General features: G+C 47.6%; 1 protein-coding gene across 1 annotated transcript in view; it reads right to left on the reverse strand.

The window, feature by feature from the left end:
- Nucleotides 1-387: 387 nt before the first annotated feature.
- Trmt61 (tRNA methyltransferase 61) overlaps nucleotides 388-19,797 on the reverse strand; it is a 66,206-nt gene continuing 46,796 nt past the window's right edge. The window contains exons 3-4 of the mRNA XM_065428375.2: nucleotides 2,752-2,948; nucleotides 388-1,296 (exon numbers count right to left, since the gene is read on the reverse strand). Coding sequence (XP_065284447.1) covers nucleotides 1,039-1,296; nucleotides 2,752-2,948 — 455 coding nt within the window. The 3' untranslated portion in view covers nucleotides 388-1,038. The remainder of the gene's footprint in view (nucleotides 1,297-2,751; nucleotides 2,949-19,797) is intronic.

The raw sequence follows: 19,797 nt of genomic DNA on the forward strand, positions 1-19,797 counted from the left end.
TCGGAGCCGTGGAAGGGCAACGACAGATTCGCGCGAAGCTGGCGCGCATTTGTCACGGGGAGAGAAGCACGGCGGCAGTTTGGGTGGCGGGCGATCGTGCTTCGGCTAGCATGTTCACTTTTTCTTTTTTTTTTCAGGGATTTCGTATTCCATTACCTTTCGGCACGGATACCCAGCAGCCAGACTTCATCGTTATAACCGAAAATGCGGCATGGGGATATTCTAGTAAGCGGGTTATTTTTCCATAGAAAACATACGAAAGTTGGTGGTGCAGCAGCGTTTTGTTATAACCAGTATATTGATAAAACCGGTATCGTTATACGTGGGTTTCACTGTAGCGAGTTAATTTCATTTTTATTATTGTTTAACTTCGATGTTTCAATAAAATAAAAGTAACTCATGACAGTTTTATTACACTAACACAACATGGTATACGACACCATATCAGTTTTCAGGAGGGAATCAAATAAAGCCTTGCCAATTGCAAGGACACATTGATTCGTCTTTCTAAAGAAAAGCATGACAACTTTGTCCTTCAGCCAGTCAAACAGCGTGCCTTGGACGACCTTATGGTAGTCACGATTGCCAGATGGCACTGGACTCCTTTGTACTGCTTCCGGATCCTAAGATGACGCTTCCGTGTCACACTCCAGGTCACCAACACCCATTTTGTCCTCTACAAGCTCATCAGGGCCTGTCACCCATCGGTATGCACACAATGTGCATGGCTGCACGTGCAGCATCCGGTGCATTGCACACAGGCGCTTCTAATGCCTTTGTGAACATCGATCACCAGCGACCTTTCATCAGAACAAAGTGCGCTCAACAACTGAACGTGCTCTTGCATGGGGCGTAGTTCCCGCAGTGTAGTTCAATGAGGCGGGTTGCGTCTTTGTATGGTGTTGACAGCAAGATGGCGTAGCACGCCCCCGGCAATACGCTTAATTAGACATTTCGTTTTATTTGGCAAAGGGATGACGAAACAAAATGTAAGGGGGATGCTAGCCACTTGTCTCTGCTATCTGAAATGTAGGATTGCTAAGAGGCCAGTAGAGTCGCAAAGGTCAGGTACCCCGTGTGGCCTGGAATCTGCAAAGAAGGTATGGCCGCATGGAAACAGAAGCCTTTGGAAGCCGGATCTTCGGTGTGACCACGACGCTTTTTCCCTCTTTTCCTTTCTGCAGTAGCCTTGGATTCTTCAGAAGCAGCTTCAGCTGCGTCTAGAGTTTCGGACGCTTTCTCCACACCGGGCATTGGTTCTCCCTCCGCAGCTGTGAGTATCTCGGCTGTTGCCCGCTGGGAAAGAATAGATGTCACGTTTCAATAAAGGGTTTTAGCTTGCCCTTGTGCGATCGTTACATCAAAAGAGGTCATAGTATTTACTGTTACTACAGGATAATAGAAGGAGGCGGTCGGTAAATTAAATTAAATTCTGGGGTCTTACGTGCGAAAACCACAATTTGATTAAGAGGGACGCCATAAGGGGAGACTACGGGCCGACTTTGACCCCATGCGGTTGCCTAACGTGCACTTAAATCTAAGTACATACACATTTTTTTTTTTGCATTTCGGTCCCATCGAAGTGCCATCACTGCGGCTGGGATTGAACCCGCAACCTTGAGCTCTGCTGCACAACGCAATAGCCACTGGGCTTCCGTGGCAGGTGCAGGTGGTTGTTACCTACACGTGGATCTAGCCTTGTAAAAGCATGCCGGCAAATGCAAAGATGAGGCTCTTGCCAAAGCTATACATATAACCACTAACGTTTCACAAGCAGCACTGGAATCATAAAAGAGAAAAGCACAGCGAATGGGTGACATCTTAAAAGGCTAAGCTCTACCAAAATACGTTCGCGTTGCTCATAAATAGCAAGTCTGTTCTCTATGCAAAAAAAGGAGAGAGAGAAAGGATTCAGAGATACACTAACACAGATTATAAGGGCGCCATCTTTACGATAACCGATTAGTAGAACATAGTCGCAAATGTACTGGATGCTTTTAGTTCTTGATGCTTTGGCTGAGCGCAGGGTCACACGTCGCGCGCAGCTGGTTCTGGGTATATCTGTAAGATAATCTCAAGAACTATGGCAGTGTTAAACACAAGAGACTAAACTGTCCTGTGGTATCACCACTCAGGTCGTAAGAGACAACTACATTACTATCAACACATTACGAAGCTGGGGGCAAAGTTTTCAATGTTTTTGCTGAAACGTGCGACTGTGTTATATTATTCGCTCATTTTTTTAGTGTTCCGGCTGTGATGCAAGCTCAATAGATTTACTTCTCTCTATTTCACACCATCAATAGTCGAAATAATACTGGTTCCAGAGCATGTAAGTAGGACTTCACCATACGAATGGACCCCACGCTGTGGGCAAATGAAGGCCGGCATCGATGATAACGATGTTACAAGGATGAGTCCAAACACTGGATGGCACATATGAAGCGCACTGGATCTTTAATCAGAGTTTTACTTTGGTTATTTTATGTATCTAGCGAGACAGAGAAAAATGTATTGCAGGAACACAGCGGAGACACCCCCATGGCTAACAGGACCGCATTTTTTAGCCCCATCTTAAAATTATGGCAAACTAACATAGACAGTGCCAAAGTGAATGATGTCACCGTAAGAGCGAACTTGTCTGTTGTTCCAAAAGCATGACTTATTATTCCAACCTAACCGGTATTCCTTTACGATGCTCTTTCGTAAGGCACTTTAGCAGTCACCAGAATGAAGCACATGTAGACGCACCTCTCCCTTCTTCGCTGCCTGTCCACCTACTAGTGTCCCGGGCGCGTCGCGTATGTCGGCCATGACCACTTGTTTTATCTCGTAGGGACGCTCGAGGCACTCCCACGTGACCACGTCCACGAAGCCGCGGGCACGCAACGCCTCGCACGTGCGCTGCACTTGTTCCACGCACGGCGAGAAGGAGCAGAGGCGCCCCCCTGCGGGAAAGACAGGCGGTAAGTGGCACGACTAAGACAGGTGGGTTGAGACACTTGTCACCAGAGTGCTAAGATTGCCTGCAAGGGACACTACAGAAAGAAACAATCGACCATCTTAATTTGATAAAGTAATTTTTTTGTTTTTTTTCCACAACTATATATTCATTAATCATCTGGTATTATATTGGTTACCCGAAGAGAAAGTGAAGCGTGTGAGGGAGGCCTACTGGGCTAGTTGGTTTCTATTATTCTTGTTCCAAGGGCGTATATCGTGAAGCAGCTAAACAGACAGGAAGGAGGTTTAACTTTCAACTGAGGTTAGAATGCGCGTGGACTCTTTGGCGAAATGCAGCAACATTTAATACATATGTGAAATCTGCATATACATTTTATTCATTTTTATTATTAAATACTGACAATCTCTCACTGAGATTATTACAGAGCTGGGAATAAATACATCAATAAATCAATAAAGGTACACATGATGCTAGCCATGCAATATGCGCACAATAAATAGAAAATCAAAACAAATACAAGAGTGATATCTACCTAACCAATTAGCAAAGGAAAACAAGATATATAAGCACAATACGATACTTTTATTACACACACACACACACACACACACACACACACACACGCACACACACACACACACACACACACACACACACACACACACACACACACACACACATACATACATACATACATACATACATACATACATACATACATACATACAGACATACATACATACATACATACATACATACATACATACATACATACATACATACATACATACATACATACATACATACATACATACATACATACATACATACATACCTACAACGTGCTGATCCATGCACCTAAGCACAATGTGCTTGTTTGGCAGATCAGGCAGTTGGTGGAGTCGGCACACAGTTCACATTTACAGAGAGAAATGATATTTTGTGCACTATATTTGCGCAAGCATGCAGAAAAATGCATTTGAACAAAACGCAACTGAAAGCAAACAACTGACTCAACACCAACTGAATGAACATTGTGAATGAACTTGTGACAGAGACGTGGATAACGACTTAAATGACGTCCCACTGTTGGACAAAAAAATATATCTTAAACCAGTGACTGAAGTTGAAGTAATGACAATTTTCACAGAGCTCAAAAATAGTACTTCACGTGATATAGATGGACTACAAATACAGCCCATAAGATCCATTCTGGACATTATCTTGCCCTACATCACTCACATCATTAATCTCTATATTGCAAATGCTGTATTTCCTCATGGAATACAAGTTGCCCGCTGTTCAGTACTTTTCAAGAAGGGAGACAGGAACCAGTTAGGCAATTACCGCCCAATATCAATACTTCCAATATTCTCAAAGGTATTAGAAAAAGCTCTTCACAGTTTACAGAATTTGAATCCAAACTTCATATACTCACCAAATCACAATATGGGTTTAGAAAGCACCTTTCAACAGAATTCGCACTCTCAGAGCAGAAGGAATATATACTAAAACAATTTGAACAGAACAGTATAGTCTTGGGTATTTTTATTAATTTTACAGAGGCGTTGGACCTTATAAATCATGAATTAATTCTCCGGAACCTTGAACGATACGGTTATCGCGGGCACGCAGCATCCATAGTCAAATCGTATCTAGAATATCGCCGACAAGCTGTAAGTGTAAATGGCTTCATCTCACAAACTCTCCCTGTCCGCTGCGATGTCCCGCAAGGAAGTATACTCGGTCCATTTCTCTTCAATCTTTATATCAATGACATCGCCAACGTATTTCCTCTCGCAAAATTTATCATATACGCAGATGATACGAGCATATTCTTATCCGGCGAAAATGTCAATGATCTAATAGATTCAGCAAACTGCATGCTCAAACACCTAGACAAATGGACACAAAAAATGCATTGCAAATTAGTGTAAGCAAAACAAAAGCAGTTGTTTTTCGGGCCAAGAGTAAACAAGTTACTTTGGCAAAACAGATATGCTTTAGATCTCATCCGCTAAAAATAGTACCCCAGTGTAAAACTCTGGGCGTTGTGTTTTAACCAGCAGATGTCCTGGGACGATCATGTGGCCCACATTACTTCCAAATTATCACAATTAATTGGTCTGCTCTATCGCAGCCGTGAAATCTTATCCTATTGTGTTATGTTAGTTTATTACACTTTAATTCTCGCCTTAACTATTGTAGCCTTATCTGGGAAACTACAACACACGCACACCTGAACAAATTACTTATATTACAAAAAAGCAATGCAGATTGTTAAGAAATTACCGAGGTTACATCATACAAGAGAAATATTTTTAGAACAGAAAATAGTTCCATTACAAAAATCTATGACTATCGCCTCAGCCGAGCACTTAAACAAGAACATTTAAATAAAACATCTTTTATCAAAATCTTTCAGGCCCGAGAAGGCGCGAACAAAACAACACAAGAAATAAAGATATGTGGGAAATTAAAACATTTCGAACAACATATGGTCTACAAACGTTACAACACCGGCTTTTACGACTTTTTAATGACCTATTGAGACAGGATATAACACCCCAATATGTCACATTTCGGACACTCATGGCTTACTTTCTTTCCTGAACTTTTTTTATTATTTCTTTATGCAACTAAAGCCAAATCACTTTAGAGAGTTATGGTGCTACTCGATGTTATTCCTATGTTTTTCTGTTAAAGTGCCTTTGCCATGTCGTTGCATTGTGTAAACCATTAGAAGCCTTCAATTTTTTTACCATGTGTGTACGGCTTCATTCTTTTTAAAAATAATTATGTACCAGATGCAGCCTTTATGTGACATGTTTATATATTGTTCTGTAGTGCAATGTGACCGCCGTGGGCAGTGCTTCTTTTTGTGTATCTTTTTATGTCACTTTGAATGCTTATGCCAAATAAAGGGGGCCGTTGCTCTTTCAAGCTGTTGAAAGACAGCTTTTACTTCGGTCCCCCTGCATCATCATGTATGACGGGATGGTTGAAATAAACTTACTTTACTTACTTTACTTACTTACTTACTTACTTACTTACTTACTTACTTACTTACTTACTTACTTACTTACTTACTTACTTACTTACTTACTTACTTACTTTACTTACTTTACTTTGTTTAGTTACTTTACTTACTTACTTTACTTACTTACATCCGCCATGGTTGCTCAGTGGCTATGGTGTTGGGCTGCTCAGCACGAGGTCGCGGGATCGAATCTCGGCCACGGCGGCCGCATTTCGATGGGGGCGAAATGCGAAAACACGCGTGTACTTAGATTTAGGCGCACGTTAAAGAACCCCAGGTGGTCGAAATTTCGAGTCCTCCACTACGGCGTGCCTCATAATCAAAAAGTGCTTTTGGCACGTAAAACCCCATATTTTTTTTACTTACTTTACTTACATTACTTACTTACTTTTACTTACTTACTTGCTTACTTTACTTACATTAATTACTTACTTTTACTTACTTTACTTACATTACTTACTTACTTTTACTTACTTACTTACTGTTACTTACTTACTCACTCACTCACTTACTTACTCACTTACTTAATTACTTACTTACTTAATAATAATAATAATAATAATAATAATAATAATAATAATAATAATAGACTCTCTTATTATTTCTATAAAACCAAATACATTCATCAGGCCTGCCAAAGCCACATTGGGCTTGACTGGCAGAGCGTGACGGACAGCGTACAAACTGTTACAATATCAAGAAAGAAAGAGAATAAAAAAAAGAAATACAGGGAAGCGATAAATGTATATACGTGCACTGATACTCACATTGTACGCATTTATAATAGGTGTACGTATATGCACATATAAAGGTTTGAGAAGACATCTGGCGCGTACAAGTATCACCATGCCTCATGATTACTTTGCGCGGCACAAAATGAGTAGATGATTATAAATAACAAAATGAGTCAAAACCACAAATGCTTCAATAAAAGCTGTGCAGGAACAAACTTTCTGATCACATTTTTAATCAAAGCCACTCTGTAGGCGTAATACAGAAGGAGGTAAGCGAGGTCTATTTCTGTACATGTTATAGCCGCTTAAATCCGCACGTTTTAGTGCTTTCTTGAGCTTGTATTTTGATGTTGACTGCAGCACGTTACGGGGTAAATAATTAAACAACGCAGGAACATAGTATTCGCGCATTCTCTTGCGGTATTTTGTTGCACAACGAGGTATTTGATAACGCCATTTTGGTCTAAGGCTACGGGGAGTTACATACGGTACTTTATAACGATTGTCCCAGAAATGTCTCAGGGCTATTGTGTGCAGTAGAACCGAAGAAAAATCTGGCATCGATAATGCCTTAAAAATGTCGGTGTTTCCTTCAAGACACAAGTCATAACCTATAACTTTTAAAAGGGAGCGTATTAGTGAGTTAATTCTCTTTTGATAACGAAGAGCACAATGTCCGTAGGCAGTAATTCCGTATAGGACAACACTGTAGCACAACGCATGCACGGTGGTTTTCCTGACTGATATGGGCATGAGGTGACGGATTTTATAAAGTAAGCAAAGCACTGAGCGAATCCTCTGACAGACATAAGAAACATGCGAATTCCCTGACAGATCGCTGTCAAAACGCAAACCGACATATTTTACGGATGATGTGCAGTCGACAGGGGCGCAAGAACATGGATTGCAATGTGAATTATGTAATATTACTTCCCTGGTCAAGTGTACTCCCGTTAATGGACTTCGAAAGCAGACAAGTTGTGTTTTTAATACGTTAATGTCGATTAAATTTGTGGCGAACCAGTCCATTGCCTTCGTTGCTGCTTCTTGTAAATGAGAAGCTGCATCAGAATATTGATTTGCATGAGAAACTAACACTGCATACTGAAATATCTTAATGGGGACTGCCTTAGACAGATCATTAACGTAAATGTTAAATAGGAGAGGGCTTAATACTGAACCTTGTGGAACACCGGATTTGATTAGAGAAAGGCTGCTGTGAAAGTTTTGAACTGAGACGTACTGAAACCGGTCCCGGAGAAAATTATAGAGAAGTGACAGAAACAAACCACGGAATCCCATCATCGAAAGCTTTGTTAACAAGTCATGGCAGACACTGTCAAACGCCTTGCTTACGTCAAGAAACAATGCGCACGCTACCTGGTTAGTTTCGAAACAGAAGTTTAGGAAATCGGAAAAATCATCCAGAAGTGCCTGAGTGCCTTTGCCTTTTATAAAGCCGTATTGCTGCGGTGATAACATGCTGTTAGTATCAAGGAAGCTATTCATAGTGAGCAGCATGTGTTTCTCTAAAATTTGTGCTATGCAAGGTAAAACTGATATGGGGCGGTAGTTTTCAACTTTGCCTCGAGATCCTTTCTTATAGAGTGGTATAATGATTGCCGTTTTCAGTCTGATTGGAATAACGCCGCATGACAAGATATTATTAATTATTGCTATCAAAACGTCCTTGATGTAGCTGTAGTTTCTTCATAGCTCGATGACAGAGATGCCATCGGCACCTACGGACTTGTTGAGTTTAAAACTAAAAATAACTGTTTTCAGGTCGCAATCAGCCAGCAAAGGTAGGTAAGCCGATCGTAGGTTACCTGTTTTTAGTGTACATGTATCCGGGTGTGGTCTAGAAATACCCGATATTCTAGAAAAGAAATCGTTCAAATCATTAGCTATATTCTGGCTATCAGATGAAAAGTGGGAAAGGAAGTAGTTATCTTTGCGTAGTTTTTTACATCGTCCACTTCCGGTTGTTTTGGAGCCCGCCCCCACCCGCTCGAAACCTCTCCGCTAGCTGCTTGGCCGTCGACCCCAAGCGAGAGCTATCGAAGCAGCGTTCGTTGCGAGCATTCTGTCGCAGCGCCGACCGTGTCTAGTATTCCGGTAACCACCGGCAAGCTGGGTGTTTCGGCAGATGGCTGTAGGCATAAACTCAAGCTGATGAAGGAACTTTAGCGTAGACGTACGTCAGCAGCCTGATCGGTCTGCACGGTCCAGCCACTTGTTGACGCAGAGCTTGACCAGCCAAACAGAGCTAATATTGCTCTAATAAAGCGGAAAACATTTTAAACATCTACAAAAACAACTTGTTGATGATTACACTCCTGCGAAAAATTTACGCCACCAACAAAGAATACGTTTGGTTACTGCTACTGTATGTGGTTGAGCTCTGTGCCACCAGGTGGCTGCACCGTGCAGACCATTCACATTTGCGCTTCTGCTCACCCGTTAAACGGCACATTCAAGCGTCCAGGCCCTGTCCCCTTGCGCTTGCGTTTGCCCTAATACCGGACTCGCGAAACGCTATTGCGTTAGCAATCTTCCTGTGTAAAGTGACGGCCGCAATCGCGCAAATCCTGGCGCCGATCTAATAGCGGCAGTCCGATGCGCTGCAGCCTGTCCGCTCGTCTACTGGCTTGAAGAGAGACACGATGTCGCAGCTGGAATTGCCAGTCATTACGTTTACAGTCCACAACGCAACAAAGTCGAACCATAGCGCTCGCGAAAAGACAGACCGACACTGACAGCGGAGCTCTCTTCAAGAACGGAGCTCGTTGTAACACAAGCAGACGACACTTCCTGTCTGCGGGAAGTACTTGAGTGTACTGAAAAATTGTTCTTGTGCATTCTCTTTATGTTACTTTCTTTTTATAAAAACAAGTTAACTAACATTCCAACTATTACGAACATCATTTGTTTATCATAAAGTTGGAAAAATTATCGATCACGCGCCCTGGTCAGCCAATCGGATAGCTCGCCCCACTGACGTCATATGGGTGATTTCCGTCATATGGGTAGGGGCGGCTTAAAATTCCGCCGAGCAGTCTGCTGCAATCGGCAGCGATGTGCATTTTTTAAAACCTTATAATAAATTACACGCTTTACGTGGAGCACTTAAATGTGTCAATTGATGAACAGGAAGACCTACTCTAAGGTCTCAGTACGTTTGTAGAAAATCGACAAAATCGTTTCAGGGTCCCTTTACAAATACATCCATACATGCAGCACGGTATTAGGGCCAACGCAAGCGGGGGACAGGGCTTGGCCGCTTGGCTGTGTCGTTCAACGAATGAGCAGAAGCGCAAATGTGAATGGTTTGCACGGTGCAGCCACCTGGTGGTGGTGAAGGAACCTTGCTGCCTCATCCCAACTTTCCGACGTCAATTTTTACTCTCCACTTTTCTTCTCGCACTAATTCGGTTACCGGCGCAAAACAACAAAACTTTTGCCTGGGAGGTAGCTGAAAAAAAAATACATATCGCGCTTAATACCCTCGAATTGGCCCAGGCAATTCGGGGAGGTCAGCGCAGAGTGACCACCGAGACAGAGCGCGCGACGCGGGTGCAGTAGCGGCCAGTGGTCCGCGCGGCGCCGGAGGGAATGGTCGTGACAGATCGTGTCGCCCAGAAGGCACGAGGTAAAAACGAAAAAAAAATCAAGTCTAGCGTGATGAACGAGGCGGACGTGTGTCCACTCGAGCGGCAAACGAGTTCCCATGCCTCTCGCACACACCCGGCTGGACGACGTCTCAATCTGCCCCAAGCCGAGGGGGAGGGAGGGGGGGGGAAGGGGGCAAGCAGCTGCCCGCACACGGTGACGCGCCAGCGGAGCAAGACGTCAAGTCGACTGATTAAGGTGTCTGGCATAAAGGCACACTAAAGGGAAACGCTAGATCAGTTAAGACTGATGAAGTCTTTGTTCGGAACTCTAGGTGTTCGTCAACTTCGCTAGAAGACGTTGATTTACTAGAACACAAAACGGAAGCCGAACTTCCATTTCTTCTAACTTTGCGCCGAGCATGCAGCACCCGTACGTCAGTGTGACATCAGGTATTTCGATCTTTTTCCTCGCTTTCAGGCCGTCGTGACACAGTAAAGGTTCCTCGAAACTTCACAAGTTCAGCCTCTGGCACCTTTATAATGGAATGTAAGACGCTTTTAATGCAATGTAAGGCATTTCGATGGGGGTGAAAAGTACGAAATGCTCTTGTGCTTAGATTTAGGTGTACGATAAAGAAACCACCGGGTGGTCAAAAATTAAGCCGGAGCCCGCTACTACGACGTCTTACATTGCCGCCCAAGTTGTCTCGAGAAGCTGAATCACGTGCATGAACGTCTTGCCTCTTTTTATTTTATTTTTCCCTAAGCTCTCACCTGTCTATAACATCGTATGCAACAGCCACCCCAAGAAACCCGCGACAAACTTCGACGAAACTGCGCGAGCCAGTTCGCATGAGGTGGCGCAGTCGTCGCCACCGCGTCGTGATTGTAGGGCGCGGCGGGTGGTGGTGGTGAAAACGTTTATTTCCTCTGAAAAGAGGGAGTTACATGGAGGGTGCTCTGGAGTCAGGCTTAGTGCCTTTCCCCTCACAAACACTAGGTGGAGTCCCTAGTACGGGACCCCAGTGGCTTCCGCTGCCGCCATAGCTCGTTCGACCATCGCCTTTTGGGCTTTCAGGTCGCAACAGGCGAGTAGGGTCGCCTCCCAGTCCTCCCGGGTGGGGTTTGGGTGTGGAGTAAAAGCAGGGTTGGAGGGGCACGCCCACACCATGTGGTAGAGGTCCGAGGACCTCTCCCCACAGTGCGGGCACTCCCCGGAGAAGGCAGGGTCAAAGTGCTTTAGCGAGGCCGGGCACATCATGGTGTTCGTGACAAGGCGGAGGAACAGGCGTTCCTCCGCTCTCGTTAATCCTTTACACGGGTAGGGGTACAGTTTATGTCTATCTTTGTATAATTGTGTTATTTCCTTGTAAGTGTAGGTCGGCGTGGCTTCCGCTGCTTCTTCAGAGGTGGCGGGGGACGAGGTTGCCCGGTTAGAGAGCGCGCGGGCGGCTGCATCTGCTGCCTCGTTTCCTCCTAGCCCCGAGTGGGCCGGAGCCCAGACTATGAAGCGGTGGGATGGACCTCCTACGTACGAGCTATTTTGCAGTAGCCGGTAGGCCAGGTACGGGACCCAGCCCTGTTGGACGTTCCGACACGCCCCTCGCGAGTCGGTTATGATTGTCTTGGAATCGGAGTGTGTTGCCGCTAAAGCGATGGCGACTTCCTCTGCTTGAGTGACGCTTCGGGCTTTGAAGGTGAGCCCGTTCACCGTTTTGGACTCGTGGATCACTGCCGCCGTGTACCACCCGCCATGGTGCGGGCCGGATGCGTCCACGTAGTATACCCCGGGTTTCCTTCCGTAGTGGTGAGCTAAGGCCTCTGCCCTGGCCCTGCGTCTACCCTCGTGGTCGTCCCTGGACATCTTAATTGGGAGTGGTCTTACGTGCAGGGCGTAACGCCATTCCTGAGAGAGTCTTACTCTCTCCTCGGTTAGAGTCGTGTGTTCTATGTGCAGACGGGCCAAAAGGCGGCGTCCTGACGGCGTCTGCGATAATCGCGTGTATTGACCTGTGAGGTGGGCTTCTCTAAGTTCATCGAAGGAGTTCGTCATACCCAGACCTTGGAGTCTCAGGTTAGACGTGGTTATCGGGAGGTCGAGGGCCTTCTTCGCCATTTTGCGTATTATCACCTCGATGATGTTCTGGTCGTGTTTGTTGAGGCGGAGATAGGGGGTCGAGTACAGGATTCTGCTTGTTACAAAGGCATTGGCCAGCCGCAAGGCGTCTTTGCTTCGCAGTCCCCCTTTCTTGTTCGAGACTCTGCGGACCATTCGGCCCACCTGATCTCCCACCTTCTTTAGTTTGTCGAGCGTGGTCGTCGCCAGCCGACGCTGGTGGATGAAAAGACCTAGGACTCTAATTTCTTTTCTTTCGGGTATCGGTTCCGATCCAAGTCTCAATTCTATCTTGTTTGTGCATTTTTTGTTGGGGCGAATGTGCACGAATTCGGATTTTTGAGGGGAGCAATGAAGGCCACATCTTTTCGCGTACTCGTTCGCCGCGGTGGCCGCCTCCTGCAGGCTGGCCTCCATTTCACCGAGAGAGCCCTGCGTGGCCCAAATGGAGATGTCGTCCGCGTACAGCGCGTGTTGCACACCCGGGACTTTCTCCAAGTGGACCGGCAGGTTCTTCATTGCCAAGTTGAAAAGCAAGGGGGATAGCACCGCTCCCTGTGGCGTCCCTCTCGTGCCTAATAGAAAGGGGCCGTGTTCCGCGTTCTGGATCCTCACGTAGGCCTGTCTGTCCGTGAGGAAGCGTTTTATATACTCGAAAGCGTTCCTGCCGCATCCCGTCTCTGATAGGTGTGTGAGGATCGCCTCGTGTGTCACATTATCGAAGGCTCCCTTTAGATCTAGGGCCAGCACTATCTTATCCCCGTTCGGATGTTCGATCGGGTTTAGTACCTCCCTGCTGAGCTGCAGCAGGATGTCCTGAGCCGATTTATTTGGCCTGAAGCCGTACATCGAGTCGGCGAAGACTCGCTTGTTTTCTAGGTACTCAGATAGTCTGTCTCTGACCATAGCTTCCATCAGTTTGCCCACGCACGAGGTGAGAGAAATAGGTCTTAGGTTATCCGTATCTATGGCCTTGCCCGCCTTGGGGATGAAAGTTATCAGCGCCGTCTTCCACTCCGTGGGAAATGGAGCTTCGCCCACCCAAATCGAATTAAAGTGTTCTAGGAGGGATTCGTATGCGCGGTCCGGCAGATTGGCTAGGAGTTTTACCGAGATCCCGTCCCTTCCTGGCGCGGTCCCGCGTTTCATCCTCGCTAGAGCGGCCTTGAGTTCGTATATTTTGAAAGGTTCGTCCAGCTCAGCATTTTGGGCTCCATTGTATCTGTAAGCGTCTCCCCTTGGATCTTGGGTTGTGGTCAGGTACTGGTCCCGAAGCTTCAGTGCAAGCTGGGCCGTATTTCCTTGAAATGCATGTACCGCTCTCTGCAGGTGCTTGTGCGTCTCGGTGCGCGTCTGGTTGGGATCTATGAGTGCCCGGAAGAGGCGCCATGTGTTCTTGCTAGACATCTGCCCAGCGGCCGCGTTGCACCTATCTACCCAGTTCGCGTCCGCGAGTTGCGCCGCGTACTCCGCCGCTTCTTTAGTGATTGCCGCGATCCGAGCTCTTAGCTTTCGGTTATGCTTCTGTCTACGCCATCTTTTGACCATGCTGCGTCTGGCTGCCCAGAGGTGGAGGAGGTGGGTGTCCACGTCCGTCACCGCCTCTGAGAGCTTTACCTGCGTTTCCGTCGAACGCAGGTTGATCAGCAGCTGTTTTGTCCAGGCTTGATATCCCTGCTCCTGGATGGAGCTTACCTCGTATTCCTTTCTAAATTTCGTCCAGTCCGGCAGCATAGTGTGCCCCGTAGGCCTGGTAAGGGGTTTCGTACGGATCGTTATGGTGATCAGGCAGTGGTCACTACCGAGAGTTTCCTCCGTATTCGTCCACTCCACTCGCCTCACGTTTTTCGTGAAGGTTAAGTCGGGACACGTGTCCCTCTGCACCGAGTTCCCTATCCGCGTGGGGCACGCCGGGTCAGTGTGTAGGGTTAGACCTAACGCGGACGCCGCCTCCGCTAGCTTCCGTCCTCGTATGTCTTCTCGATGATAGCCCCATGAGGGACTCTGCGCGTTGAAATCTCCCATTACTAGTAACGGGTCTCGTCCTGCTTCCCTGATAGCTCTGCTCAGGAGTGTGGAGAAGGTTACGTTTTTTGCTTTAGGTGGGCAGTACACGTTCAGGATGTGTAGCGGCGAATCCTCCTTTTTCAGTGGCAGAAGAGTCACCTTCACGTGCGAAAAGCTGGTTTGTAATTCCAGATCTACCAAATTTGCAGTGTAGTTTTTGTGCACAAAGATGCACGTTAGGGGGTCGAGTTGGAACGTTTTGTAGTTTGTGAGGCTCACGTTCCCGCCAGGTTCCTGTACGGCCACCACTGCCGGAGTATGCTCGTACGTAGACAGGTGCATCCTAAGATCCGCTCTCTTAGTCCTCGATTTCAAGCCTCGACTATTCCACTGCGTTAATGTTATGGGACTCTTTTTAGTTTGTCTCGCCATGTTGTATCTGGAGATTGTTGTTATTCTGGAGGGGAAATTGCTCCTGGTGGTCTTCCTCCTCGTCCTCGCTTATCACCCTACGCATCCTGTAGGCTCGGGGAGTCTGGAGTCTCCTCGTGTTAGCGTATTTGCGAACCGTCATCGCTTTCGCTATCTGTTGTGAGACTATGGTGGGAATGGATTCCTGGACCCTTCTCATCATAGCTTCTAGTTTATTTTCAAGACTAGGTGCTGTGTCGCTTTCCATCGCCTCCTCTTGCTGAGGTGGCTGGGGTTTAGCTAGCGCACTTTCTAGTTTGCTCGTTAGCACCGCGATCTGCGCTTTTAGGGCTGCTATCTGGTTTCGTAACTCGGTTTCTACTGGGTTGGGTGTGGGTGGAGAGGAAGGTTTGGGAGGAGGAGGAGGAGAGGCGGTCCCACTCACCTGCCGCATCCCGTTCTGGACTATGCTGGCCCAGGCCTTCTTTTGCTTGGGTTGATCAGAAGTCGACTCCCTGCTAGGTGGAGGGGGCGGGAGATTCCCGCTTCCTCCCTTCTTCTTCTTCTTGTTTTTTTTCTTCTTTTTCCTCCTCCTTTTCTCCTGATTGCTGGGTTGTTGCTGCGCGTTCGTGCGAAATTTCGCCGTGCAGTCTCTGGAGTTCGTGGCGTGTTCGCCGCCACATACCGCACATTTTGGGTTGCACAGGTGAGGGGACCGCACTCCCTCCACAAACGGGGCTAGCGTTCCGCAGAGTCCGCAGTTTTCTTGTCTCGGTGTCGGGCAGGTATCTGGCCTATGCCCCACTGTGCCGCACAAGTTACACGCTGGTATGGTGCGGCGGTACCTTGCTACCGGTATGACTTGCGCGTTGTACAGTACAGCTCTGGGCTTGTACTTGCCTTCGAAGGTGATTCTGGCTTTGTTAGAAGTTCCGAACTTTCGGATCTCCAGGATGGTGCTTTCTCCGTGAAAGCTTTTCACCTTCCCTCGCAGGGACTCGGTGGTTTCCAGATTGGCCACTGTGATGACTCCGTGAATCACGTTGTCTTCGCTCTGTTTTACGTGCCCGTGCAAATGGAGGTCTGCTCCTTCTTGGATTTTTATCGCAAAGTCCCCGACCAGTTTGTCTGCCGCGTGGATGCTCGACGTGCCCACGATGATCAGGTTTTGGTCCGGGGATATTGTGAAGTAAAAGTTGTCCGCTTCGGCCTCCCCGACTCGCCGTCGTAGGGCTAGGCCTAGCTCACCGCGTTGTAAGTTCTTCAAGCTTGTCGCCGTTAATGGTTTGATGATTAGCACCACATCGTCTGGTCTAAATCTGCAGAGAAACTTGGGTTTCCATGCAGCTTTGACTTGCCTTGGGCCTCCGGCTGCGCGCTCATCGGGTGCCTTGTCGGGTTGCGCATGGTGGCCTCCGTGAGCTGACGTGGCCTTCCCTTGTGCGCAGGCTTGGAGTTTCTGGGCTCTTGTTTCAAAGGCCCGGATCACATTAGCGTTGCAGGCTTGGTCCGACTGGTCTGCGGCACAGTTGCCCATGTCATGCCTTCCGGGTCGTAGCCGCGTTGCTGGTTTGCGCTTGCCATGTTGGCTTGGAGCGGCCTCCCCGCCGCCGAACGCCGGCGTTCAGCCTTGAGGCTGCGTCGCGGCGCTATGGCGGATGGGAGGAAAAACGCTTAAAAAGGTCAACAAATCAGCCCACCGGATTGGGAGTGGTCTCCCTGCGTGCCGGCTGACTTGCTGGTCCTGTCAAGTCCAAAATTGTCGGGATCAAACGCGTTGGGCCGCCGCCACGGTCGAAAATCGCCGGAGCCGATGTCCCATGCGTCCGCTCGCTACGCGCGCTGGTAGCGTCCCCCCGGGCGCGGCGAACGCTGCATCAGAACTGCTTGTTGGCCTAGTTGGTGCTTGCTAAAAGACATCTTTTTATGCGAAGCATATTACGAGAGCTCAACCCAGCTCCTCAGGCGCGGCGGTGTCGCCTTGAAACCACGTGACACCGTGACGTCACGACAGAGGAGAAGTGGCTTTGGCTCAACTCTTGCAAGACGGGCTGGGTGGGAATCGAACCAGGGTCTAGTGAATGCGGTGTTGCCTTAGAAACGAGCTCTTTCTAAGGCGTGCGTCTCTTGCTCAGGCGCACATTTCGTTGCCGCGCCGAACGCTGCTTTGCTCGACGCTCACCGCGTCCAATGCGGGGCGCGTAGTCGCTGCCCTGTAGCCCATTGTCTTACACCCCTTGGCGGGTCGACGGGAACGCTGTCGCGTTCCACTCTTGAAGGCGAAGCAGTAATGCATGAGTTGTTTCTTCGTCTAGCCGAACCAAATATAGCCAAGCAACAGCAGTTCACCAGGCTAAACAGTGGTTCAAGAACTAAAATAAAGGCTAGTATGCTTCGCATCCTGGGCTTAACCTTACCTAAGCCACAGCTATTTTATTTTTTTTTGCCGCAGTTGAACACTCACAAAAGGAAGACACATAAAGACAACACAGGCGGCTAGACTAATTGAACACCGCACAAAAGGAAGACACATAAAGATAACACAGGCGGCTAGACTAGAGCCGCCTGTGTTGTCTTTATGTGTCTTCCTTTTGTGAGTGTTCAATTGCGGCAAAAAAAACATGTCATTTAGAAAGCTGCATGCTCTATCGACGAGAGACGACAGCGCAACGCCGGCTCCGGGGCGCGATGGGCGTGGTTATCTACGCTAGAGTCAATAGAAAAGCCAGTGACTCTAATCCACGCTGCTGCACCTGTACTGCTGCGGACCTTTTCCTCGTTTGTGACAGCTACTAACTGATATGCGCTCCGCCAAATGCGTATGATACCACGTGAACCAAGCGACGCCACCTCCAGTTAACCAATATCGATAGGGTTTAGTAAATTCCCACAGCCAATCGTGGACTTTCAGAATCAATTAACAGACCCCGAAGCACTAGAAAGCGCTGAAGGTGTGTGGTCGGGCCAGTTGGTAATCCGTAACAAGACAAAACGAAATTTGCAGATCCAACGCACGCGCTGGACGAAGCGAATCTCCTGCGACGCAAGAGCTTAATTAAACGTTTTAGAAGTAAATTCGATGTGCACAAATTGTCCTTATTTTCAACCTACGCAACGCGTGATCTCGCGATATAAGTTTACCCTTACGCACTACACCGTTCGCAGGCTCTATGCCGAAATATATATATATATATATATATATATATATAAATGATTTATTTATTTCGAAAATTACATACAAATACGAGCCTGCCCAAGCCAACAATGGGCTTGTGGGCAAGTTCTAAAGCCCCTCAATCTCCCAAAGTAGCGCCATTCACTTCCCTCCTCCTCCGCTCGGCGCGGCCTCGACGGTGGCGCCGCCGGCGGTGGGCCTGCCGTAGCAGACGACGGCTAACACGCTACGGGAGGAAATCCGCGGAAAAGTTCGTTCGAGTCCTGCGGAGCAGTTTTTTCAAACTAGATCTTGCTTTGTCAGTCGGTAACTGGCCTTAAGAATGTCGTGTCGGATTTGCGGAAGAAATAGAGAAAAGCACCATTATTCAAGGCGTATTTAAGGCGTAAAGCGCGCGCACGTTGAAAGTTCGTGTTGCTGAAACACGACACAAGCACGCGGTGTGCTCAGACACGCGTGTAATTACCAGAGTTTCAGGTTTTGACAGCGTGAAAGTATGTGCACGTGGTTTCGTAGGTTAATTTATGTACCTGCAGGATGCTTTTGTTCGGCCGGCGCGTGAGAGATTCCGACTGTCTGCGGTCAGCAATGCCTGGCAGCAGGGCCGTTTCTGTTCCGCGCCTTTTACAGATTTACGTAGCTCATGCACAGGTTGTGGTGGCCATGAGCAACGTTTTCACACATAGGCGGTATAGATAATTTGAACAACGTACCAGCATATGAAATCGTTATTTATATATTACAGTGCAAATGGTTAGAATTTGATAGAAAAAAAAGAAGCAACTTGATGGGACAACTGGAAAGAGGTTCAGAAAATAATTATCCCCCTCCCCTCATTGGCACCAGGAACACTTTTGTTGAAGTGTTAATTTTATCTCTGTATACTACGTGCGTCTGTATTCTTTTGCGTTGTAAGTTTTCACAAGGAAGCAGTGTTGCGTTAACTGGAACAGTCAAGGCACACAAGACAGAAAAAAAAGTTGATTCTTGGGTTTTACATCCCAACACCACGATCTCATAAGGCACGCCATAATGGGGGCTCCGGATTAAATGTTTTCCAGCTGGGGTTCTTTAACGCGCCCCCAATGCACTGGACACGGGCCCGTTTTGACACGGGCGTCAAAAGAGGAGGTTGGAGGAGCCGTGGCCCTTACTTCACAAACCCGCGCGTTCTTTGCCACTTGCTCGAAGTCAGCTGCCCGATCTTGTGAATCCACACTTTTCTTTCCCGGCTTTTCTTTCCACTTTCCCGGCGGATGGTAAAGCAAAAAGCTTTTTGCTGTCACTGGGTCTGTTGTGGCAACCGTAGGCGCAGCAGCACGGCATCGCAATTAAGCACTCGGCCCTAACACATTGTATAAAACTACCGCGCTCCTTCAAACCGCCTGCCGTATTTTCGTCGCGCAGGCCCAAGAATGGGGGTCGCAGCGCGCTGGAAAGAAAAGATATACAAAAGCGCGGCGCCTGCTCTGCGCCGGAAAGAAAAAAATATACAAAAGCGCGGGGCCTGCTTTCACGTGACACAGATTGGCCAATGCGGGAGCGGAGGAGGCCGCGGCGACAGGAGAAGTGGAGGAGGAAGCGCCTGGGTGAGCGGGTGGCGGAAAGATCTAAGAATGGCGCTACTTTTGGAAAATTGAGGGGCTTTACAGTAGTTCAGCACTTAGCGCTGTCGCGCAGTAGCGGACGGCCGCAGCCCATCAAAGCGCCGTGCTGTGAAGGAACCAAACTCGAT

The sequence above is a fragment of the Dermacentor albipictus genome, chromosome 7, assembly GCF_038994185.2.
Source record: "Dermacentor albipictus isolate Rhodes 1998 colony chromosome 7, USDA_Dalb.pri_finalv2, whole genome shotgun sequence".
Classification (NCBI taxonomy): domain Eukaryota; kingdom Metazoa; phylum Arthropoda; class Arachnida; order Ixodida; family Ixodidae; genus Dermacentor; species Dermacentor albipictus.